The sequence below is a fragment of the Gobius niger genome, assembly GCF_951799975.1.
Source record: "Gobius niger genome assembly, chromosome: 1".
Classification (NCBI taxonomy): Eukaryota; Metazoa; Chordata; class Actinopteri; order Gobiiformes; family Gobiidae; genus Gobius; species Gobius niger.
In genome coordinates this window covers 67289336-67314816 of record NC_136852.1, presented here as the reverse complement: position 1 = coordinate 67314816, position 25481 = coordinate 67289336, and the positions used below count along the sequence as shown (strand labels likewise).

At 41.7% G+C, this 25481-nt stretch overlaps 1 protein-coding gene across 1 annotated transcript; it reads right to left on the bottom strand.

Moving 5' to 3' along the window:
* Positions 1 to 16908: 16908 nt before the first annotated feature.
* Positions 16909 to 23866, bottom strand: plk2b (polo-like kinase 2b). Its single transcript, XM_079579534.1, has 14 exons — positions 23657 to 23866; positions 23469 to 23576; positions 22941 to 23057; positions 22697 to 22826; positions 21653 to 21836; positions 21059 to 21257; positions 20721 to 20868; positions 20270 to 20364; positions 19705 to 19834; positions 19176 to 19256; positions 18898 to 19057; positions 18632 to 18761; positions 18361 to 18471; positions 16909 to 17103 (listed from the first exon to the last, which is right to left on the bottom strand). Exons 1-14 carry the CDS (start codon positions 23834 to 23836, stop codon positions 16912 to 16914), a joined length of 1965 nt encoding a protein of 654 aa, XP_079435660.1. The 5' UTR covers positions 23837 to 23866; the 3' UTR covers positions 16909 to 16911.
* Between the last annotated feature and the right edge of the window lie 1615 nt (positions 23867 to 25481).

Genomic DNA, 25481 nt, shown 5'->3' with positions numbered 1-25481 from the left:
AACAAGATCCAAAATCCATTCTGAAAAATCTTTGCAACAAATATTTCAACAAAATAAATATATGAATTAAACCTGATTTCATTGTCTAAAATATGGGAAATTTTAGCCATGTGAGTCTATACAGGCTATACATGTATATGTTTTATTTTTAACCTGCTGTGTATCCCTTTAAGGATACGTCCTGCCGACGGGACGTGCACCATTAAATGCATACCTATACACACTCACATTGCCCCACATGTTACTAGTCAATGTGATAGATTTGAGTAAGACAAAGGTCCTATAAAACACATGGACATATCCATGTAAAAATTGATGTACAATGTTAATTTTTACAGATATTGTTGACCTGTTTGAAATATATGTTCAAGTGGTAGTATTTTTATAGGCTCAGAGTGTCTTTTGGTTCCCATCCATCTATTGCAGCTGTGGACCTTTATTTTCATCAAAAAATGTAGGCGAGAATAAAGACTAGTATTATTTTATTCAGTACTGTAGGTGATAACTTGCCAATAGTGGCGCTGATGGTCATACTGATTGTTGTGGCTACAACTAGAGACTCACATGCAAGAGTATTATGTAAATTCCATAAGAGACATTAACAGCAATGGTTTTAATTTGAAGACGTCATTTTACAGGCGAGTGAATCAAGGGTTAATGCATCATTGATTGAGTTAGAAATATATTTAGTGGTGACGCAGCTGATGCGTGTGTGCACAGTGAACAGACCCTCTTTGCGTGACGATATCTGGATTTGCGTAGCAGCTTTTGTAACCCTTACAACCAAAACTAATGAGCAACTTCCCCATGCTGTTTTTCTCGCTCTGGCCTCTTCCATTCGAGCGTTTCGACTCATTTGTGAAAGTTCTGCCCACACAAAAAGCATGTGATGTCCGTGCGCGGCTGCAATCTGGAGGCTCTGAGCCAAGTTTGGAGGAAGTCGGACTTTCTTTTGTCCTCAGCACAGATGCAGCACAAAACACTGTTTTGTAGAAAAGTCAAACAGCGCACAGCAGTGACGCAACCGTCGGTCCAATTCAGTCCACTTCATATCTCGAAGTGCACTTTTTCAATTTACATGGACAGAAATAGACAAGAATAGACAAGAATAGACGAAACATTGGCTGCACTCAAGAGATCAACACTACATTATCATTACGAGCAGCACCGGAGAGCTTTGATATTACGAATGACATATAAATCTAACTATATCAGTGAAGTGGAATGGAACTGTGAGAGCGGAAAAGACACGTTTTCAGAACAATTTGATTGCAGCAAATTACAGGATTCAGACAAAACATACTCGTCACAGGACAGGACAAAAATGGCTACAGCGAATGGTGAGTCATTTTCAGTTGTTGCAAAAAAAGGCAGATGCACTGAGGAGTAAAATGAGTGAGTTTACGTCACACAAGTAGCTATTCGCCTGAAATCTGTTACTGAACTGTAAAATAATCTTAAAAAGAAATATGTTTTAAGAAATGGCTTCCCTGATCATGACAACCTACGGATCAACCCAAAAACAATTGCCATAGCCCTTTCAGAACATCAGTAATGGCGCCTGGAGACGTCCCGGGCAGCCATCTTGGATTTGCAGGTCAACGATATGTGGTTAGTACAATCTTTAAAGCAGTACTAAGTAACTCTTGCCCCTAGAGGCCATAAGCGCAACTGCAGGTGTCGTAGCAAGTTACGATTTTTCAACTTATTAATTGTCTTGAAGAGTAAATACTACGCTGACAGGAAAGGCGAAGGGAGAGAGTGATATTGTACATCCAAATATACAATGGATTTTTTTTTTTTCACTCAAACTGGGCTGTAAATACTGTTTAAAGTGACGCTAGCCCGCAGTTAGCTTTGCCCGTTAGCATGTTAGCTTCTTCGTGATTCCATTAGTGTGTATTGGTGGCTCCGGTCCGGTGGCTGTCAAGTTGCAAACATGGTTTTCTGGCCAGAGACACCAGGGGGAGATGAAAGACCCTCCAATCATCCCATAAACACTTGTATTACCCCCACAGGGCCTACGGAAAGGATTTATTAAGGTAAACACCTTACTTAGTACGGCTTTAAGCAACTGAATGATATTCCTCTGAGATTTGAGATTCAGCTTATTGCCATTTGCAGCATCAAACCACATTGGAAAAAAAAAAAATGCAACAAGCTCAAAGTGCAATGTCAACACAACATAAAAACAGACAGACAAGCAAACAAATGCCACAGAAAAAGCTCAAAATACAATAAAAGTCCATACAAAAATGAAGTGCCTTGTATAAAGTGATCACAGCTTGTGGAAAGAAACTGTTCAAATGGCGATCAGTAGAACATTTGACAGAGTAACACCTTTTCCCTGAGGCATCGTTAGCAAGTTGTAAAGTTCGATTTAAGAGTCGAGCTCGATATGTGGCCTCCAGGAGCGGCAGAGTGCAGCCAATGGTCCTGCAGGCCGAGCAAAGCACTTTGTTCAAAGCCTTATTTTCTTTCAGAGTGAGACCAAACCACACAGTAGTACAACTGGTTAGAAAACCAATGGCAAAAACCATGGCAAAGAGGAGCAATTTCTTTTTTAATGGGCGGTCATCTTGGAGTCTGAAAAAAAATCACACAAAAGAACTCTTCACTAAGACTGGTGAAAGTGAACAGAATCCTTTGAGAAAGCTTTGACCAGGTATTGGTAATATGTTTGTCGATCACCGGTTCATCCAACAATCCCGTCAAAATACGCCGGGGTGGGCAATTCATTTTCATAAGGGGCCACACAAGAAGCCTGAATTGAGTCAGAGCCGCACAATAACTCAAACTTATATCAGGATATAAGTATAATATATGGGGAGTGTATCGCCAGGGCCCATAAACAAAAGCTCCAAAATAAAAAATAAATGTTTTGATTGGGAAAATACATTGAGGACTGTTTTTCAATAAATGAATAATAATGAGCCCGACAGGACTGTAGCCTCATAAAAACAGCTTACACTTATTGCACTTTACAAGCCTGTGTCACAAGTCTCTGCTACATTGTAGTCAATATTCATTCACTCCACACTCTGTGGTAGTAAGCTACTATTGTAGCCACAGCTGCCCAGGGGCAGACTGCCCATTTCCCACTTGCAAGTCACACAATGTATTGTTTTCATCCTAATTTCTTATTATGTCAGTGCCCTCTGCTGGACACCTGTGGAATTCTTTCCTTTTATTCTTATATAATCTGCCCCCTAGTGGCTGGAGTGAGCATTCTAGTCATTAAAAAAAAAAATCATAACTCTGCACAGGAATGAGCTAGAGACTTTCTTGTTTTTTTTTTAGATGAATGAATTTATGCTCTACAAGTTGTGGGGCCGGACTGAATCATCTCGCGTAGATCAGACCTGGGCAAAGTCCCGCCCGCGGGCCGTATTTTGCCCAGGTCTGATCTACGCGAATAGGAAAAGCAGAGTATTGGACTGATCGATCCATATCAGGTGACAGAAGCTGTAGGTTTACCCCTTCATCGAGTCTTGAGCTACGCACCGTGGTCAGGAGTATAGACGTAGGTTTAGGGACTTTGGGTTTATCAGTGCCTTTCAGATGAGAAACCCAAGGAGAAAATGCAACTCCACACAGCAAATCTTTTCCCAGTGTTGGAATCAAGTCTGCGACCACATAATTCTTAACGCACAATGAAGAGAGAAAGCGAATACATAAATACCTTATTCAAGACTTCATGAAGGAAGTTTTTAACCAACTTTTCAAGGGCAACTGAATCGAGTGATGGAGCGTACAGGCAAACAATAAAGATCTTAAGATGTCCCGGTCACTGGCACAGCAACACAAATGCTTATTTCATTTAAACTGAAATGTAATGTAATCAAGACTCGGCTGCTGCTGCTTTGTGCTTTTCAAAAAACCCTTTGGCTACTTGGGTCTGTTTCTGTGCACAGTGTAGGAGTGTATGCAAAGGCCCTGCGATCCCTGCTACTCCATCCCCATGTGCATCATATCAAAGACTGTTCTCTCAGCTCAGTGTGCCCACCGATTTTTTGGTATTTATTTCTTTTATGACTCACACCACTGCCTGCAGAGAAAACTTTGGGAATCACACAGAGGTTTTTGAAAAAGGATGTACCAGGCAGGCGGTGTGGGGTGTTCCTGCCAGAGTACATAACTGTGCTAAGGTTCTTTTGTTGCAGAATGTGACATAACTCGAGCTGCCTTGTGTGGGTGGCTCTGGGAAACGGTGAGGTCTGTTGTTAAAGGACACGGTGAAATTACAGGCGTGTATTACAGAACATGTCGCTGGTTTACATTATGTCGCTATGCAAGAAAATGCACTAAACTGTAGCTACACGTTGCAATAAAGTGAATGAAAGTTCTTTGCAGGAAAGTTCTTTGCAGTCACATCAGTATTAAAGGACTTTTTTTTTGTTCACGACAATGAAAGTAGTTTAAGTTTAAAGGTGCATTGTGCAACTCTTTATGCGAAAAAAATAAAGATTATATTTGTGCGTATTTGACCTTGTAGTGACCTCGTGGCTGTATGAGTGGTCAGCATGGCGGCTTTACTTTCCATCACAGTGGTTTCTGTGATGCTCCAGGATCAATTGCTTTGTGGGTTTTCTGGCGAGAGGGCCTGTCAGCGGTGAAAACCTTCCAAACATTTGATAGTGGAGCGTCCTAGAGACCACTGTGATGGAAAGTAAAGGCGCAATGGTGACCACTCATACAGCCACGAGGTCACTACAAGGTCAGATACGCACAAATATCAACTTTTTTTTTTCCTCATAAAAAGTTTAAACTTTGTAATGCATTTGCAGCAGGGCCCGAGGCAAGATTGCCTAAAACACACAAACAAAAACTCAATTATTAATTAAAAGTCACTCAATTAGTCTAATCAGATTATATCGGATCGGTTATTCTGTAGAATGACAGCATTTAGCCTTTGTTTATGTCTCGTGCATGCAGACATGGTCAAAGCCTTTTCTCAAAGTTCTTGTCAGAAATGGAATTCCATACTTTTTATGGAATATATGGAAAGTTTTCAAACCGTGACAATTAAGGATAGAGCAGTTTTATTAGAGCCTCCACTTCAGATGGAAACTTCAGCTTCCTGGAGGAAATTCTCTCTCTAATAACCCTGTGATGGGAAGATCACGAGAGAAATACAGAAATAAATAGAGAAATAAATAAATAAATAGAGAAATAAATAAATAAATGCAAAAATAAATAAATAGAGAAATGAATAAATAAATAGATAAATAAATAAATAGAGAAATAAATAAATAAATACAAAAATAAATCCAGAAATAGATAAATAAATAAATACAGAAATAAATAAATATGTAAATAAATAAATAAATAAATAAATAAATAAATGCACTTATTCTCATAATTGCACACATTTCTTTGCAAATTTTATCTTTTTTAAATTTATTTATTTATTTATTTATTTATGTATATATTTATAGTTTTGGCAGCCACGGTCCTCCATAGATCTAAAGGTTCAGCATGATGTACATTACTGCTTCTCAGTGGCGCACCTGGCGTCTCACTTGGGGCCTTCAGTAGCAGCCTGGGTTCACTCACTCAAACCCATATAGCCTGATCCACAATAGAAAGGTGCATTGATAAAACAGATTTTTTTACGTGGCATTTGTTTGCCACCGCCTCCACCCCAAACAAAAATAAAGCCTTCGGGAACACTAGTACTAATATACGGAAACACGCGACACATGACAGACGGAGACGAGCGCGTTATAGAGCGAGACATCCAGAGATCAACACAAACGCAAAACCCAAAGTAACAAAAAGATGCTAGACTTACAGTTTGGTGCTGTGTGAGATGCCCAGAGATGCCTTTTTAGCGCCGGTGTTCGTGTTTATGTGGCCTTTAGATGGTCTGGCTATGACGTATTTCCGCTCCGTTGCTCGCTCTATCACAACGCTTATGCTACTGGATTAGCTTTAGAAGTAGCACCGCTGCGTTTATTGCATTATTTCTATCGCTCTCGGTGTATTTCCCTTCGGAAAATCATCTCCCTGTGCGGAGGACATGTTCTTCTCTTAGCCTGGTCTCTGTGGCGTGAAATATCTCCCGATATTCTGTGCATTATGAAAAACAAACGGACTACGAGTTGATCTCAAGTTGATCTACGCTGCACCTGTGGACTGAGCGACAGAGCGGGGAGGGGAGGGGGAGAGAGATGAGCGCCTCCTTCACGCTGCTTTGTCATGACTCATGTGGAATCGGATTTAAAATCAACTACCTATAGTGATTGTTATCATGCAAAACAGCTAATATCTTCACTTGAAACATGCACAATCAATTAATATATCCAGCTGTCTGCTAATACAAACATAAGGGTTGTGAATGGAATTATGGCCAGCAGAGGCAGGGTAAATGAGTAAATACGAGTCAAATTGAGTAGGGCGAATTCAGGTAATTATCAGGTAATTTGAGACAGCAGAAGCAAATGGCCTGTGACTTCTGTTCTAAAAAAGCGTAAGCCTGAGTCAATAGCCTTTAATTCTTGCTCTGGGGTTAAGGATTAAAAAAAAAACAAATTTCCCCCCAACAACATGGGTCTGAGAAATGACATCTGCCCTCTGCCTGATTTCATCACAAGAGTCTCATATTTAAGTGATAGAAACACTGCATTATCTATTCTATCTTACAATCATGCATTGTGCTGGAGCAACACATTATATGTTTATTGTTTCAAAATGCTGTGTGTATTTTTTACTTGTAACACTTTTAATGCCGTCCCAAATAGCAATAGAATTATATTTTTCACCTGGTTATTCATATATTGAAGTCATGATCAAAAAAGTAATTTCATTAATCTGAACAGTAATTGCGCTGTGGAACTTGCAAAAAGTGGTTTGAATCGCTGAGACGTCTTCACTGGACAATTCACAAGCAAAAGTCACAAAAATAAAAATAACAATTGACCCTACTATTCAAATGAAGTATAGGCATGTTCACTTGAGAAAAGAAAATAGGAACTTGTGACACTGTGAATACATCTTTTAATTGACAAAACTTAATTTTGACACATCGTGGAGACTGAGGTCCTTCGGAGTGAGCACACTTCTGCTCAGGACTTTTTATGACTCTGCGATAGCATCTGCTGTCCACTACGCTGCTGTGTTTGGCTCCGGGCAGCACCATAGACATGAACAGACTGAACACAACAAGAGAATATTAGTGAAGCTCACATCCATCATGTTTTTGATGGTAGGGGAAACCAGAGTACTGCCTTCAGTGTTCCTCTGAAACGGTGCACCACCTCCTGGGTTTCTCCCTGTTTCAGAGCGTGGGGTTCTGCATTGTCAGCTCCTTCACCTCCTCCTTCCTCATCCTATGAACCATATGGTAACATATCAGTGTCACTTTATCAAGCACTTAATTGTAAACTTTGCACTGCCAATTTGTCGTTTTGAAGCTGTTTGTTTTTGCAACGGTGGCGCAGTTGGTAGAGCGGGTCGTCTCATGATTGTAAGGATGTGGGTTGGAATCCCAGCTCCTGCAGGTGCACACTGTTGTTCCTTGGGCAATACACATCACCCACGTTGCCTCATCTGCGTACATTGGTGCATGAATGAGAGTGAATGGGTGAGTGGTTCCTTGCTGTAAAGCACTTTGAGTGTGATGAAGGTAGAAAAGCACTATATCAGTTATTATATTTGTTTGCACACCCATTTTATTACACATACTCCTGCGGGTTGCTTCTATCCAGTCAGCCATGTAGGAAAAAAACAAATAACAATTTAGAGTAAGATTGTGTCAGACATTTCATACGGCAATGGTACAAACATTAATGTCATTAATGTCAATTTTTGCATTAGGACATTTACTAGGCCTGCCGTTACGACTGAGTATAGGCCACATCTGGTTGCAACAGCAACACAATTTGCAGCCGCTTTTCACATGTGCCACAGAATGTAATGTATAGGCAGACTGAAGGCCTATTTTGTTCTCTATGATATGATGTTGTAAGTTGTAAACATAATAATTATCATCTGCCATCTCAGTGATTTGATCATTATTTACTATAAACTGTAAATGCACATTCATTTATTGCTGATCATAGGTAAAAAAAAATAAAAAAAATAAAAAGTATTAAACTGGTAAGTAAGTGTGGCATCTCATGACACTGACAACATACAGTACAAGAAGATTCTTCGAAGTTTACACTCATTCATTACACTTACAAGGAACTTACTTAAAGTATTAAACTTGTCACTTACTATACGTACTGAGCGGCTACGTTGAAAGAGGTAGGCTACCACAAGTACAGCAAAGTGCTTAATATATGACTGCACAGGACACAAACTGTTTGTCATTCCACATGACAAAGCACAGCGGCGTGAAGTAGACGCTCGAGTCTCTGCTGTCTGTCGGTCTCTCTCTCTCCCCCTCCCCTCCCCGCTCTGTCGCTCACTCCACAGGTGCAGCGTAGATCAACTTGAGATCAACTCGTAGTCCACTTGTTTTTCATAATGCACAGAATATCGGGAGATATTTCACGCCACAGAGACCAGGCTAAGAGAAGAACATGTCCTCCGCACAGGGAGATGATTTTCCGAAGGGAAATACACCGAGAGCGATAGAAATAATGCAATAAACGCAGCGGTGCTACTTCTAAAGCTAATCCAGTAGCATAACGGAGCGGAAATACGTCATAGCCAGACCATCTAAAGGCCACATAAACTCGAACACCGTACCTGTTCCCTGCCAAAGTCCCAGCGCAGCTGACGCAGGGAAACGTTTCTCTTGTCCAGGGCGAAGCGTTGACGTCCCGCTGTCGTTCCCACTGCTTTTCTGTCGAAGCGCTTCATACGGAAGCAGCGCCAAATGTCCGTGATTAATAAATCCGCTTCAGTGCGCCTTGTTCGGACATTTCACAAGAGAAATGTTTTGTTTATCCGGTTTAGCCCATGGTGTGGCGCAGTTACATGTTACTGAGACGCAGCAGCAAACACTGCCATTGTTTGTCGAATTTTGATAATATTTTGATAATTCTGTCAGTCATGCTGAGTGTCAATCATGAGTGCGGCCTGACAACACGGGGGTGAAATTACAGTTACACCTCCACAATACCAATATAAGCGACTCAACTGTACATTATAGAAATAAATTACAAATTAGATATACTACTACAACTTCTATTAAGACATTTTACACTTTTTTTTATCTTCATTTGACCAGGGCTGGCAGAGAAGACCCTGACGGCACCACTGCTACTTCTATATGACCTAGTTTCCATCAGAGCTGTCAGGAGTCTCCAACAGAGAGCTGCCTCAGTCTGACTCATTTTCCAATCAGGATCATTGTAAATGAGCCTGAAAATACCAGAGAATGGCCTTTAGGGCAAGAATGGTCACATTTACATACAGTAGTGCCTCTCTACCTGGTTTAGACGGTCAAAGCGCTTCACATCAAGGACCCACTCACCCGTTCACACACGTATTCAATCACCAGTGCACGCAGACACTGGAGGCAAGGTGGATGAAGTGTCTTGCCCAAGGACACAACAACGGTGCACCTGCAGGTTTCGAACCGCCGATCCTCTGATCACAAGACGACCACTTTGACTTTCCACGGGTGCAATGGGAACTTCTGTCAAGCAATTTATTGATTTTTTACTTCTTTTTTTGTACAGAAATGTAATTCAGCCCAAGGATATTTAGCAGGCTTTATGTGATGAATAAGAAACTGAATTTTGTTTTTGTTTTTTTCACGTTATGTAACAACAGCCTCTCAGTCTTATACCCTTTCACCACCTTCCACCAAACAGTGACAAGGCCGGATGTATCAATGGATTAGCTTCGTGCAGTGCAGCTCATCTCCCTTCATTTTCTCTGCTATTATTTCTACTTAGTGCAGGGAACTTCCTTTTTTTGAAAATGAATTACAAAACTGTACATGTTTCAAAACTCATTATCTCTTTTACGCTCTTATTTTTTGCTTGTCGCATAACACTGGATAATAAATTTCATACCGTTTTAAAAAGAAAGTCCTTTAAATGTCACCCTCCATAGTCAATACACTGATTCAGACGATTTGTATAGTTTTGGTCCAGCTCTAGCCGTACAGAGGGTCTGGATCTTCACTATTGAGCTCCGTTTTCAGGTGGGAGGAGTGAACCACTTTTAAAGTTTGAAATGATTGGATCTGATTTTTGTTTGGTTGTGATGTATGTAATGTGCCCGAGTGAGTGAAGCAGGCGATCGTAGCTCTTGGGGACAGCCAAGGCTTCAATTTCAATTTCTGGGTATTTGGGAGCCGAGCCAGAAGGGTTTGAAGAGCTTCCTTTACTTTCGTATCCGACGCCATTGCCAAACAACAACCAGCAAAGGCTTAAAGGAACAGGCCACCGTTTTTTCCATACTGTGATATGTTCTTACCTGAGCTTAGACGAGTTGATGCGTACCTGTCTGGTCTTTGTGTGTGCCCTCAGACGATAATCTCACAAGAAATAATCACAGGGGTTAAAGAGACTAGATTGAAATTGGTCATTTTTATACTCACTACTGCCACCTCAGGTCTTGCGCGTAACTGCAATCTCTTTATTAAGTCCGTGCATGGCGATGGAGAGTGACGGTGCAGGATTTTAGCGGCATTTGTGGTGAAAAGGTCTGGGTTCATTCTATACCTTAGGACATTGTTGGAACATGATAAAAACATGACAAAATACTTGATTTTAACATTTTTTAACTCTGTATAGTCCCTTTAAATGAAGCGAGCGCACAGGCCAGTTTTTGTCCCCTCTCAGGGAGATCAGTCACATGGGGAAAGCTTCTCTCAAAAAAATCCTTTGAAATCCTGGCGGTGTTGGTTAAGGCCCCCTCTCGCTGAGGCCACACATTGTCCAGTTCCATTTCTAATAGGTTTATTAAAACATTGACATAGCAGGAAAGAACAAAATGTTTAAAGGAACAGGCCACAATTTTTCCATGCTGAGATATGTTCATACCTGAGCTTAGACGACTTGATACGTACCTGTCTGGTCTTTGTGCCTGTGGAAGAGCATGGTAGCTTCCAACTTCACGCCTGTTTGGAGCTATAGGAATACATTGGGAGAGGCCAAATGACTGAGGACACACACAAAGACCAGACAGGTACGTATCAACTCGTCCAAGCTCAGGTAAGAACATATCTCAGTATGGAAAAATTGTGGCCTGTTCCTTTAAATGAGGCGAGTGCGCAGGCCAGTCTATGTCCCCTCTCTGTACTGGGAGATCTTTCGCCTTGAGAGAGCTTCTCTCAAGAAATCCTTTGAAATCCTGGCGTTGTTGGTTAAGGCCACACATTGTCCAGCTCCATATCTTCAAGAGCAGGCAAAAAAAAACTACAACACGTGAATCATTGTCAAATAAGGTGTGGACACAAAACTTTCCATCCAGGCCCTTCCATCGGGTCAAACCTCACAGTGACCCTTCTTAAAGCGGCTCGACGCAAGTTAGCCATTTTACACTCACTACTGCCACCTCAGGTCATACGTGTAACTGCAACCTCTATATATATATATTTTAGTGACAGTGCAGGATTTTAGAGGCAGTTGTGGTGAACAGGTCTGGGCTCATTCTACACATTACGTCATTGTTGGATGTAGGTGGAGGAAAATACTTAATTTTAACATTTTTAAACTCCGTATAGTCCCTTTAACATCACCACACACTTTCAGAATGGACGTTTCCAAACCCCACCCTGTATTTATTGCAGTACATTTGCTTATTTGTCAATGTGCCATATAGAGCCAGGCTAACAGTGGTCACGAATGGTATCACGATCCAACACGGTGAGGACGGTTCACAATCAGCCCAACTTTATGTTTAAAAGTGGTGAAATGGGTCTGCAATACTTCTGGATACTTTAGCTCAGAGGTCTGAACACATTGTGAACATCCTCATCATTCGGAGGGGGCGAGTCAAATTTCCATGCTGAACTGCTTACATAACAGGTGCAGAGGTGTCGTTGCGAGAGACCACGGGTTCAAATGGAGGAAGTTATGGAGCCAATCCGCTGCAGCGTGGGAGAACAGGGTATACTTTTGAACACAAACACGTCATGCACTTGGCTCCCGTGGATGTGTGTGCAGCCGTTTACGCGGCGCGAGCGTATTTCCGACTGCAGCGCTCCGTGCCTGTCTTGTTTCTATGGTGACGCACACTGGCAATGAAAAGGATGCCCAAGAATGATTCAAAAAGCTCTGATGCAATTTGCGCGTGACTAATGTTGTCACTTTGTCTCTTTATGGGCATCGCTTGTCTGAAACAGTCAGGGTTCCTCGCCATCCGGCCAAACTGGTGAGCCTCAAGTCCAAAATAGCGTGTGGACGAAATGGACTTGGGAAGGGAAAAACACACACTTTTCTTTTCTTTTTTTTTGCATAAATAAACAAACAAACAAACAAACAGCAAAAACAGTGACTCCAAAGAAATGTTGATTTGTTGTTTCTTTATACTTCCCTACAAGCCAATGTTTCTCAACCAAGGGGCACTGGACCCCAGGGGGTACACGAGAACTTCACAGGCGGCTTCTTTTTAATGATAAGTTGCTGTAAAAGGTTTGTGTTTTTTTCTTTATTATCAAACACAATACACAACTAAATACCAATAAAGCAGAGAGAGTTTAGCAGATCATTTTCTAAATAGTTGCCTGAACTTTAGAGGTTAGAGGGTACTTTGAGAAGAAATGCAGGACTCAAGGTGTACGTGAGACAAAAAAAGGTTGGGAACCACTGTTTTATGCTATATGGCAAAATATCAACAATGATTCTGTTTGAATGCAAGGTTGATTCATGAAATGTTAGAATTTATTTAATTACTTGGGACAGTGCATGTCAATGAACAGACATGTAATACATAAGATAAGATAATAAGATGAGATCTCACAATGGAGAATTTCACTTGTTGCATCCGGCACTTAATGAGTTCACTCAGGGTGAGCAAAATAGACAGGAAATGAGCAAACAATTAAATAGTTAAAAAAGAGGCATCTTATGTAATGAGTAAAAGCAACAATCTTAGCGCCTCCGCTTCACAGCTAGAAGGTCCCGGGTTCAATTCCCACCGGGACGGGGCCTTTCTGTGTGGAGTTTGCATGTTCTCCCCGTGTCTGCGTAGGTTTCCCCTACCACTAAAAACATGTGCAATAGGTGAATCCTCCAGCCAGGTGATTCTGACCACCAGCCTGGCTCCACATCACGGAGACGGGTCCCCGGGTGCGGCACTGCTGACGACCACTGCTCCTTACGGGGTGCCCCAGCGGCATCGAAGGATGGGTCAAATGCAGAGGACAAATTTCCTTACGGGGACAATAAAGTACACAAACAAACATCTTTGGTCTTTGTGTGTGACTGAGCGCACGCACAAAGACCAGACAGGTACGCATCAACTCGTCTAAGCTCAGGTAAGAACAGATCTCAGTATGGAAAAACGGTGGCCACATCTTACAGAGTGTACACGTCACCGCAGAAATCACATCGATTGAGCTGTTTACATTCATATTATACATTCAAATTCAATTACAAAATCTACAATGAGATTCACACTACACATTATCTGCGTGATAATTATTCAACATCCATTTTCCGGAAAGATCCCAGCCATAGTTATACAATATCTATTATATTATATTATAATACAATATATATTGGATATTGGATATATCCATCATAAAAAAAGTGTTGTTTTTTTACGCTCAGTCCAGAAGTTTGCACAATTCTCTCTGTGAATGTATGTCACCAGTGCTTAATGCTCTGCTGTAATGCTGTAGTTTATGGAGTAACAGAGACATGTTGAGCATATACTTTCTTTCGACTCCAGCTCTGGAATTGTATTTTCAATTCTGTTTTATCTTTGTTGAATATGGAACCTCTGTCTCATATGGCGCTGTTTTGAATCAGTCGCTTTAGGCTACAGTGCAGTGAGATGAATGTGGCAGATTTGTGAATCCGATCACTACCAAATAATGAGCAGGGAGATGTTTGGAGATGTCTCTCTGCAAAAATGCTCCCCCCAAAATGTGTGTTTTTTCTTTCTTTTGAGCAAAATGTACACACTGCAGTTTGAACTTTTATCCTTGCTCCTCTTTCAGTTTAATCTCACGGGCTGCCCCACAAAGTCACTGTGCCCACCAGTGATCAAAGCGTTCTTTATCTCTGCAGCACAACAACACCAAGGCCATTCTCCCTCCCTCTCTCTCTCAGTCTCTCTCTCTCTCATTTGGCACAACTTAAACCTCCAGCCCTCTAACACTGCGTATACTCCAGCTGACTGTAAACAATCCCCTACTATCTCCCCATGTGAAAGTGGACTTTTCCTGTTGTATGTACATCTGCTGTAATTGTTTTGCTCCACTCCAGCGCAGAGATGTGGAGCTAATTAAGAGACATTTATCACTTCACGGCACATGAGCCACAATTTACATAATATATTTCACGTCATTACAGATAAATTAGGACGACTTTGTGCATTTCTGAATTCATACTGATTGAAAGGCACAGTGCAGAAATGTCCACTATATGTCAGTTTATAGGGGAGACCGGGTCTGGTTGTAACACTTTTTGCTACAGCACCTGTAACTCACTGAATTTTTGAGCTGGAGTTCTCAAATCTTTATGCAAAGTACCCACATTTGTTTACTACAAATGGCACCAATTCAAGCCTCTGCAAGTATATCACAGACCTTGTGAGTTGATGTCAAATACAGGCTGGTCCCTTGTTACAACCTGCCCCACACATGATGGGGTAAGTTGTAACACAGAGGCCATGTCATGTGATCTGCTTCGAATAGAGGTTTATTTAAATAAAAGAACAACCCAGAACAATGAGAAACAATGAGAAACTACAATTTAACCTAATGTAAGTCATATGGTTTTATGTGCAATAGTATAAGCGCTAAACAAAATATAGTCTTGGTCAAAAAATTAACTTTCTTACCTCAAAATTTGTTTCTCTAGGGAGGAAGTGCAAACACTGATATGTCCATTTGACTCCTATCTTATCCCTGAATGGTGGAAATGGTGGTGTTTGAACTCTCCCCATATTACAACCATACCCGGTCTCCCCTATGTATATGTATTATTGACTAAGTGAAATATTACACAGTAAAGTGAAAAGAGGAACCAATGCAGGTGCTTTTTCCAAAAAAATAAGAACATTCTTCATGCTTTTTTGACAACAACTTAAAACCCTGCCTGTTACCCAGCCTTTTTACAGAGAGCGGGGAACTGACAGTGTGCTGCCTTTGCTTTCAAAGTTCAAAATGTTCTGCTTTTAAAAAATATAACTTTGGCAGAGCAAGTGACCTAATTTAACCATTACATGAAAATTGGCATGAGTGCAGTTGTTGTCAATACTTACGATTATTCAGATGTAACGCACTGGGTAAAGCAAAAATGATTCTCTAAGTGAGTATGCTCTGAGGAATGTTGAATATTGTGTTTGACCCATCCTGATGATATGTGCAGGTATATTCACTGAAGGGAGTAGCATTATGAGTAGCATTATGCTTGTTCTCTGTTGTGTTGATGCGTCTCTTCAGGTCCGTACATGATGAAATATTGCATTATGTAACTGTGACACTCTATACTGTATTAAGCCTGTCTCCAGTTACACATTCCATATGTACAGAGTCTGGTCATTCAGAGAGTGACAGATATCACTGTAACCGTGTGATCAAAAGTGTTTTTACAAATTGCGATTATTTGTATACATTTATGGATCTATTTTGAGCTGGATAAAAGGTGAACAGGCAAAAGGCAGGCAGAAGGAACACTCTGAAGTAGATTTATTTTTTTATAAAAAAGCTTTTTAATATTAAATAAATAAATACAGCACTTTGAACACAATAAGTTATTTTGGACATTTTGTTTTTTCGACTAATGTCGTCAGACCAGAAGATTCTTCCAGGTCCTGCAGATCTGTTGATTTTGTCTGTCTCTCCACAAGCTTCTGATAAATTGCTAAACCCTCATGTCCATCAAATAAAAAAAGAAAAGTCACAGTTTTCAAATGGTGTTCATACATACAGTAAATACACTTTACAAAACTTACAAATGTACAAGAATCTTTTTTTTATTTTTAATTATCTCAACTTGACTCCATGACATTCATTTGCATTGCCTTTTTGAAAAAAATCTATACACATTGACGCCAGATCCAGCCTGGCGTTTTTTTTAAAGGGCCTATATTATGCTAAAACGTTCTCGTCTTTCAGCTTTGAACCATGTCATGATGTTCCCTCGTCAGAAAAACATCTCCTTCTCTAGAGCTCTCAAAACACTCTTGACACCATCCATGTAATGCTTTTAATTTTAGGACTTTAATTGTTAATAATAATTATTATTATTATCCATGGATAAAGCCAGGGCTTGACATTGGCTTTTTTGCTCACTGTCCATTTTGGCTAGTCTTTTCCAAATGTTACGAACTGTTGAAGGTTTTTACAAGATTTTGTAAAATGAATCTACAAAATGCTACAAAAACATATCAAGGTGATTTTTCAACTCAATGGTCAAAGTGACTACTGAGAGGGAAAGGTAAAAAAAAATCTACATGTTTAGCTTGTAGCTAATGCTAATGTCAAGCCCTGGATACAGCACACATGGTTTTAGGCCTTTTTAAAATGCAGATGGTGACTTATTCTACACATAATATAAGATCTTTAACCATCAACATTTTCCCAACTGTCATTTGTGCTAACATCCTCCAGACTCCTCTTCTTCCTCTCTTCAACAGTCCAACGTACAAAACAGCCCTTTTGTTGCATCCGCCTCCAGTGTGCTACATTGCATTGTCCCTTACAGTACGTCCACGGTCTAGCTCGCGTGGGTTATGCTAATAGACTTGGCTCAGGTTGGTCCCACACATTTGAACGGTCCCCCTTGAGGCGCTGAAGGTAGTCTAGCTCGCTCTAGCGCAGTTCCGTTTTTAGCTACACCTCTGCATCAGCATGTTGAGAGAGTAGACCATCCGCTCGCGCAGGTCGGTCGGGCAGCCGGAGGTGAGCAGCGAGCTGAGCTTGAAGCTCTTGGAAACGCGGTCCTCGTTGATGTAGGTTAGCGTGTAGTCGTCGCGCTGGCAGCACAGGATGATCTTTGTGTGGTCGTGGTAGAAGTTGACCTGGAGGTAGACAAAATAAACACATTTAATGCAAAGTCAATCATTTCTTTTAGTTTTGATAGAAGCAATGTTGTAAGTATATTTGTACTGTCTATTTTCAACAATCCAGTCTCCACGCTTGAATAATCATTGTGTATAGAACCATAAATCATCAACACAAAGCCAGCAATTTGTATTTTTCATTCAAAACTACTCTGATGTTACCAGTTTTTCATTTTTCAATTGATTCATTTTTCTTGCTGTGGAGGAGCCCTGCTTTCATTGTCTACTAGTTATGTAATGAACAGCTTGTAGCATTTTGGTTTTCCTTTCAGCCATTAAGTCAACATAATATGTGCTAAACTAATGGAACCCAGACCATTACCGGTGTCCAAATGAACCCACAAAAGAAAGCTCGCTACTACCGCTAAATCAAAGCGTAAATTGCACAAATTCTTACACCACGCAATTATCAAGGTTGTTCGTTCCCTTCACTTCCAACACTTTGCGAAATAAATACAAGATGGAGGCTTTAAAATAACTTTTTTTTGATGTTCCACCATGGGAGCATCTACGGCCTTGTGTCTCCTTTTCATGCTGCACTATAGGGTTCGGGAAATCCCACAGTTACCATGGAGATCCGCCATCTTTGCTGCTGTTAGCATACATTTCCATTGGCTAACATTAGCTAAAAACAGTATAAAAAGTGGAGAAAAAAAGGCGTGGAACAACTCCGTTAGCTGCTGAGTTACTGCTGGTAAATACATCGAACTCACTGTTGTGTCCACGTGTTTTGAACAATAACTCCAGTATTTTAACTTTTAAAATCTCCATGAGTTCACAATTGCTGCTAATCCCATAATGCTTAGCGGTATGACATCACATTCCCGAACTCTATAACACAGTGCTTGCACATGCACAACGGGGAACACAGAAGCTAAAGATTAGCATTAGCATGAGTCTATTACATTGTACAGGAAATTAAATGTCTGTTTCAATGAAAAAGGGAGTGAGTGAAGTTTAAACTGCATTCCTTACATTCCAGTTCTTCACAAGAGAGAGTTTATGAGCGCAACTTTACGGTCACGCTAATGCTAACATCAACTAGCCCGCTAGCTCTTTTAGCTTTTGAGCAAATGCAAGAGCACAAGCTTAATTCCACAAATAGAAAAACAAAAATCGGATACAGGGCCTTTACTTGGTAGGGTTGCATAAGTAATATAATGTCGTCTGCTGAGAACATTTCCAGTATCGGTGGAGTCTTATAAACGGCGTTACCTGGAAAGTGCCGTCGTTGAACAGCATCATGAGGGCGCGGTCCGACTTGAGCCACTGCAGCAGGTACAGCCGGGGCATGTGTGCATCCGTCATGGTGCCCAGGTCCCCACCCTGAGTAAGCAAAGGAGTAACCGCGTTAATATCTGGCAGGCTGGGACATGAATGAACCAACACTACTGCAAAGAAGAAGCTAGAACCACAACTGCAACTGCTACTACTACTGCTACTACTGCTATAAGGGTTGGCAAAACAGTTGACAAACAATGCTTACATCCATGAGGTTCTCTTCCATGTAGTGGGAGAAGTATTTCAGGACCGTGACTTGGCCCACAAAGTGCTCTGGAACTTCGCACGTTGGGAAAACGGAGCGCTGGCCCAACTCTGCGTAATAGTGGATCGTTCTGAAAAGAGAAAAGGAAATAGACATAAATATATTTTTCTTTTTGTCAAACATCTTACAAACTTTACAAAATTTGCAAGTAACCAACCCCGCCCCCGACTCCCCAAGTAAGGTAAGCTTTCTTAAAGGGTGCGTACTTTCTGTCTGGCAACAAGCTCATGTGCGTCCCATTGTTGAACAGCACTCCTACGGTGTGATCAGACAGTTGGTAGCCGAAGCCGTACTTGTTGGAGTAGTCCACCCATTTAGTCACCCACTGGAGGTTGCAAGTGCTGGAGCCCTGGGGCACGCTGTCAGCTGTGAGGGTTTGACAAAGCAAAGAGGACAGTCAGTGGCAGCTCACCGACACGACGTTTGCAGAGCTCAAGGGCGACATGGATTAGTCGCTGGCAATAATGCACTCATGAGGACTCACCTTTTGGCATGTTTTCTAAGCAGCCTCTCAATACGCTGGCGACCGTCTCCGCCACACTGCATGTCGTGTTGTCCTCCAAGCCTTTAGGAGGCAAAAACAAAAAAACACATTTATTCACATTGAGCATTACACACAGTCAAATGATCCAAAATCCCCTAAATGTGATGCATAACAGGAAATCATGTGACAGAAACCCACGAGGGGAATGCACCAACGTTCCGGACTAAATGTGTCAGAACAAATGTTAATGTAGACACTCGTTTGGCTTCTACGGCCATGCTGTTGCTACGCTGTGTCTCTAGCTTCACGTATCAGAGTGACATCATCGCTATTGCGGCTGCACAATGACACAAAATTGCAATATTCAAAAACTGTAGAGAATATTGCGGTAAAAATGTTTCTAAATGAGAAAAGACAGGTCTCTGTAATGCAAACATGCCAACACAGTGGCGCTATAGTGCATTTCATGTTCATTTGTATTTCATATTGAGACTTAGGCTTCCTGTGATGCAATTAGCATCAGACGTACATTCGCTACTGCTGCTGCAGCTCCCCAGGCTCCCTCTCACAATCAGGCGGATTGTGTCCTGCGACGCGGGGGATTGGCTCTCTGTTGCCGGGGCGACGGGGTTCTCGGCAGATGGCGGAAGCGAACCATTCTGAGGAGAGAGGCAGTGACGGAGGCATTAGAATCAAGCGCTCATGTGTTCCTCGTGAGTCAGCGCACTCCCACAGATGCAAAGCAGGAATAAGCTCCTGCGGATTCGCTCTCGAACTTGTGCTGAATGTGAAAGTTTAGTGTCTAAGTGAGTCATAAAATTGTTGGCCCGAAAAAAGACAAAAAAAAAAGCATGCCATAATTGTTAATGAGGGTTTACGCAGGTGGCAGAAAGTCAAATGTAGACTATAGTCTTAGCACCACAAATGCAATGAAAATCTGTGCTTGCTGCAATGCTTGGGGAAATGTTGATGTTCAAAGGATAATAAGAAATAAAAGGACAACTGTTGTGCAAAAAAAATCCAGTAAAAATGGTTGAGCATTGTCATAATATTTCAACAGATTTAGATCACTTGAGGGGCCAGACTTCTCTTACCTCGGTGATTCTCCTGCTCTGCTGCTGGCTGATAACCGTTCTCTCCAGATTGTGTTGCAGTTTATAGATTTCCTCTTCCTCTTTTGTCAGTTTGTCTGTGGGAGGGGAAAAAACAATCGCATTGTTAAGTTGTTTTGCCAATGGAAAATTCCCACGGTTGTCTACAAAGGACACTGAGTGCTAAAACACATCAATTTTACAACCAGTCCATTTTTTTAAATTATCATTACAGTGTCTGCTAGATAAAAGAATCACATGCATTTGAAAATGTGAGTAGAGGACTTTTATACATAACATTTTTCACTGGGATTAGCTTGTAGCCCTCGTGCAGATATGCCAAACCTACTTACTGACATTATAACAACCAAATGTCTACAAACTCCTTCAACGCGTCAACATGCGTCCAAGCTGCACTCACAAATGTATCCCAAGAACCCAATCATGCACTTACTCAGCGTCTCGAAGTACTTGACTTTGTCCCTCTTGCCCCCGAACAGCGCGGCCGCGGCCTTCTTGAAGAAGCTCTTGGCGGGGCTGGACACGTGGAAATCTGGCGGTGAGTGGCAGCAGCTCGGGGACAGGCGCTCTGGACTGAAGCCCTGTGCGGACACGAGAAAAGTGGGTCAGCGTGTAACCAGGGGCAACAGGGGTCACCAGACCGACACGATAATGCAGAGAAGCCGATGGTAAAACGTTTTGTATGAGCTCTTAGTACATAGTTAAAAGGATTCAAGTCGTTTAAGTCCAGTCTTGCTGCTTAAGAGATGATTAGTGAGGGCATTGGCTGACCTGTGTGAAAAAGTCGTGCCGTAGAATGTGCTCCAGGTTGGGCCTGTCCTCGGGGGTTTTGGCCAGCAGGTTACTGATGAGCTGCTTGGCCTGCGGTGAGAGCGACGATGGCAGGGAGTACCGGGCCTCCCGGATACACCGGTACGTCTCTTTAAGATTAGTGGTTTCGAAAGGCGGTCTCCCCAGCAGCATTGTGTACCTGAGGGAGAGAGATCAATTATTATTGCTTGTTTGCACATTTTCAAACTATTTACCCCCCACTTTGTAATTTGTAAGAGCTGCTGCAACAAGTGAATTTATGCTTTGTGTCTTATTTTACTTCTACCACACATCTATGGTAAAACTAAAAGGTAGTATTAACACTTTAACAGGAGTACACAGTAGGTTAAGTTCATTCTGTAGCAGTACTTTCCTTCATGGAACAGAAGGTATGCAAATGATGTCGCCAGCAACAGATGCCAAAGTTCTGACACTTATTATTTGATATGACACTTGAGGCTTTTGCTTAGAATGAAAGATAAAGTCTATCTTTCCGACCACATCTCTCTTAACAAATGCATTGCCGTGGCCCGTAAACAGCTCCAGACTACTCACATTACGCAGCCGAGTGCCCAGATGTCCGACTCGCAGCCGTGGCCTTGTTTGTTGAGCACCTCTGGCGACAGGTAGTTGGGAGTCCCACAGATCGTCTTTCTCCGGTTGCCTGCCGGCTCCAGCTTGGCAGCGAGACCGAAATCCCCGACCTTCAACTCCATGGATTCGCTCACAAAGAAATTACCTACAGGCGAGGAAAAAGACCAGATCAGCGTTTGTGACACGAGATCAAAGACAAGTCTGAGATTGGACTTCTGAAAGTGCCGCCAAAGCTGAGCATCCACCCAAAACAGGGAAACCTCCCACCAAGGGCTCTACAATGTATCGCCAAATTAATGTTAGCGAATATTTGTAAGTAGCAAGTCTTCAAACTGGCTGAGATCTACACATGTTTTTTGGAAACAGACTAAAACAAAAACTCACAGCGGCTTCAAAACGTTCAAAAGTTGAGTTTTAGTCACAATATTCCCAATTATGTTCCATGATGACCTTGTTATATTCCAGATTTGGTAGTTTTAAACTCTTGTATTGGCGCAATTTGAGGAAAAACACCCAACTGCTTCGGTTTCTGTATGAAAAATGACTGAAGTATTGCAATAACATTGTTATAGCAATATTCAAGACAGTTATTGAATATCACAATACCTATCACCCTCATCTGATCCCTAAACTTTTACAACCAAACACAGATCTCAAGCCTTTCACATAAATGCACAGTAGTCTATATGTGATTTGCTCATTGCAACCAAGCCATTTTCATGTGCAATTACTATTCATTTTGCTGTTCTACTCAATCCTTTACATCTCAATTGTCATCAATGCACCAAGGTTAATCCATCCAGCAAACTATCAGGGATTCTCAAACTAAACTCAACCTAAATTGGACTAAATGAAGAAAAAATGGGTGTATATCTAAACCAGAAAAAAACTACATAGCTTAAATGTTTTGCACAGATAAAATGATCTCCTATACAAAAGAATACAGATGACCCTGACGACCCAGACGCCACAGTCAAGAGAAAAACATTGCAGTAGATTGCTCACCGAGCTTGAGGTCTCTATGGAGGATCTCCTGTTCGTGGAGATACTTGAGTCCGGACACGATTTGTCTGAGGTAGTAGCGCACCTCGGGTTCTGTGAGGACTTTGCGTGCCTTCAGGATGTGGGCCAGTGACTAAAAAAACACAACAGGAAACATTGACATTTAATAGCAGCAACAGCCAAGCATGATATCGCACTGGTGACTTCGAAAGCACTCCTTTAGCAGGCAGCCGGTGCACACACTCACTTTTCTGCTGCAGTACTCCAGCAGAATGTAGATGTTCTCCTTGTCCTCGAAATGGTGATAAAAGTGCACGATGTGTCTATGGCTGAGCGCCTTGTGCAGCTCGATTTCTCTGTCGATCTAACAAGAAGCAGACATTGCTATGAGATCATGAAATATCCCAAACATTTTGAGGTGAGTCTGCAACTTTGAAGATAGATTTGTCCATACCTAGTTCCTAAGCTGATATATTGTGCTCTGAACCCCTCCAAAATAAGGCAGACTTTGACTTTTTACAGATTTCTAAGTACTAGCTCCTAAGAATCTCCTCCAAAAATAAATCTGCATTCCCAATATGTCACCAAAATTAACTTTCCAATGTTAAAACATCCCACGAAATGCATGCAATCTTGGTCACAGTAACAGAAAACTTCCAATACTTTCTCCCTTAACATTTACTCCTGAACATTTCCTCTTTTCCTCCATTCACCTGCAGTGTCTCATCTTACAAACCAGCGTGCACATTTGTAGCAGACCTGGCGATGGGCTCACCTTCTCTCTTTGGTGCGGTTTGGAGACGCGCGAGTGTGGGATGATCTTGGCTGCGTAAACTTTGCTCGTGGCCAAATCTGTCAGCTCGTAACATTTGGCAAAACCACCCTGGGAGGAAAAAAAAAAAAGACCTTTAACACCTCGCTCTCACAAATCCAGCGAATCCGACTTTGTTACAAGCTATATACCTTTCCAAGAACTTTCCCCCTGCAGTAGCACTTGCCCGTGGCTGGATCCGTGATAATCCGTGCCATTTCCGAGGGGCCATTGCGCTCGTCCGTCCGTTTACGCCGGGGCTCGCACGCCCTCTGCGCCGTGGACTCGCACATGCTGGAGCTGTGGTTTTGGAAGTTGGAGTGTACTTCCATTTGGGGCTCGGTTTCTTTCTTTCTTTCTTTCTGTCTGTCTTTTTTTAAAATTAGAATCCAACAACGTGTTCAGGATGAATGAAGCCCGGAGACTGGCTGCGCGCGCTTTTATACTCGCCGAGCTGCCCCGCGCCGCCCTCCCGGTGATGTCACGGCGTCAAACCAGGGCAAGCCGGGGCAAAGCCTGCCTGCAGCACTCTTATCGATTACCCATTTATGAGTGAGTTGTGAAGAAGGGAGAGAGAGGCGAGTGGAAGGCGAGACGCTGAATGTGAATATAGAGATATCGATTGGAAGCTTTTGCAACTGTAAAACATGTATTATAAGTTCTCGTTCATTCATTGTTTTTCACGTGGGAATAAGGCAGTGCGTAAAAAAATCTAACCAAATTACCTGTTTATAAAGAGAATATTGCTAGTAGTAAACTAAATATATGCAAATCCCTGTTCAATCATCAGGAATGATTTGGGCACCACAATGTGATAAAACAGCCTATTAATGAGGCTACAATTCCCCATATAAATGTATAGAGCAACACTGGTGGGAGGAAATACATAGTTTTGCCTGCAGCTTCTTCCCTTTAAGAATAGGCTACAACTGTCATAAGTGCACTAAGCTTTCACTCGTGTTATTTGCTGCGTCTTGTGTTCCTTGTGCATGCATCGCTGACAGAAAAGAGCCTGTTTAGTCCTGACTTGACGCACTTGGACTAATTCAATCCGCTCGAGTTTGCAAAATAGCCGTATTCGGTCCCAAACCCCCCCAAGTGATTCCTTTGCGCGTGACGAGAGAAGTGTCGTAGGGCAGTGTGGCACCGCTGGACATGAGCGAAAACCTGTGCGTCACGCTGGAAAGCCTTTAGTGCCCTCATGCAGCAATCTGATCGTTTTTATTTTTCACTTTACACATAAAGAGTTGTGTGCCTCCAAATCCTTTTACTGTCGAAATAATGGAGCAGAGAGAGAAGAGAGGGCTGCAATGAGGTCACCGTCTTAAAGCCGGCGTTCTGAAGCGCGTCCGCCTGGAGCACTGGCGCCCCCATGTGGCTGTGGTGAGCTCAGAGTGAAACAGGCCTGTTTTGAATGGGAAATCACGTCCACCATTTATTTGCTTGCAATATGGATGCAAATTGAAGACACTTGTGGAGTAGAAGTAGTAAATAGTATCAGGACATTGTGTGGTGTACAGACAACTGGTGACATTTTTCTTTTTATTGAAACGTACTTGTTAGATTAGTTTTTATCACATGGTACTTTTTACTTCTTCAGTGACAAGGATATTATTAGAAGAAACAATACTACAACATTTACTCTTCTTATGTTATTAAAAATAATATATAATATATATAAATATTATCATAGATTATCATATATTATGTTTGGTTTGTCCTCAGCCAGTAGTAGTAGTAGTAGTGCTCATCTTCGCCAAGTACTTTTTTATTTTTGGATGAGAAGATAAATAGTCGAAAGTAATGTTATACTCAACCCACCTCTGACATAACAGGGTGTGAAAGTAAAGGCAAAGAGGTCAAACTTCCAGTGCAGATTCAAGTTTGTGTTTAAGCCTAGTGAGGAGGGTAATTCTCTAGATTCTCTACATCTCATATCTGCCCAAATTAGTAGGTCCATATTTTATCCACGTGAAT

Bases quoted from the DNA above. Each gene is read 5' to 3' on its own strand.
- plk2b (XM_079579534.1), bottom strand. From the start codon at position 23,836: ATGGAAGTACACTCCAACTTCCAAAACCACAGCTCCAGCATGTGCGAG. The intron at 21,258-21,652 runs GTGAGTAGTCTG...TCTCTCCCTCAG, and splicing joins TGGGCACTCGGCTGCGTAAT to GTACACAATGCTGCTGGGGA. The intron at 19,058-19,175 runs GTGAGTCCTCAT...AAACCCTCACAG, and splicing joins CTTAGAAAACATGCCAAAAG to CTGACAGCGTGCCCCAGGGC.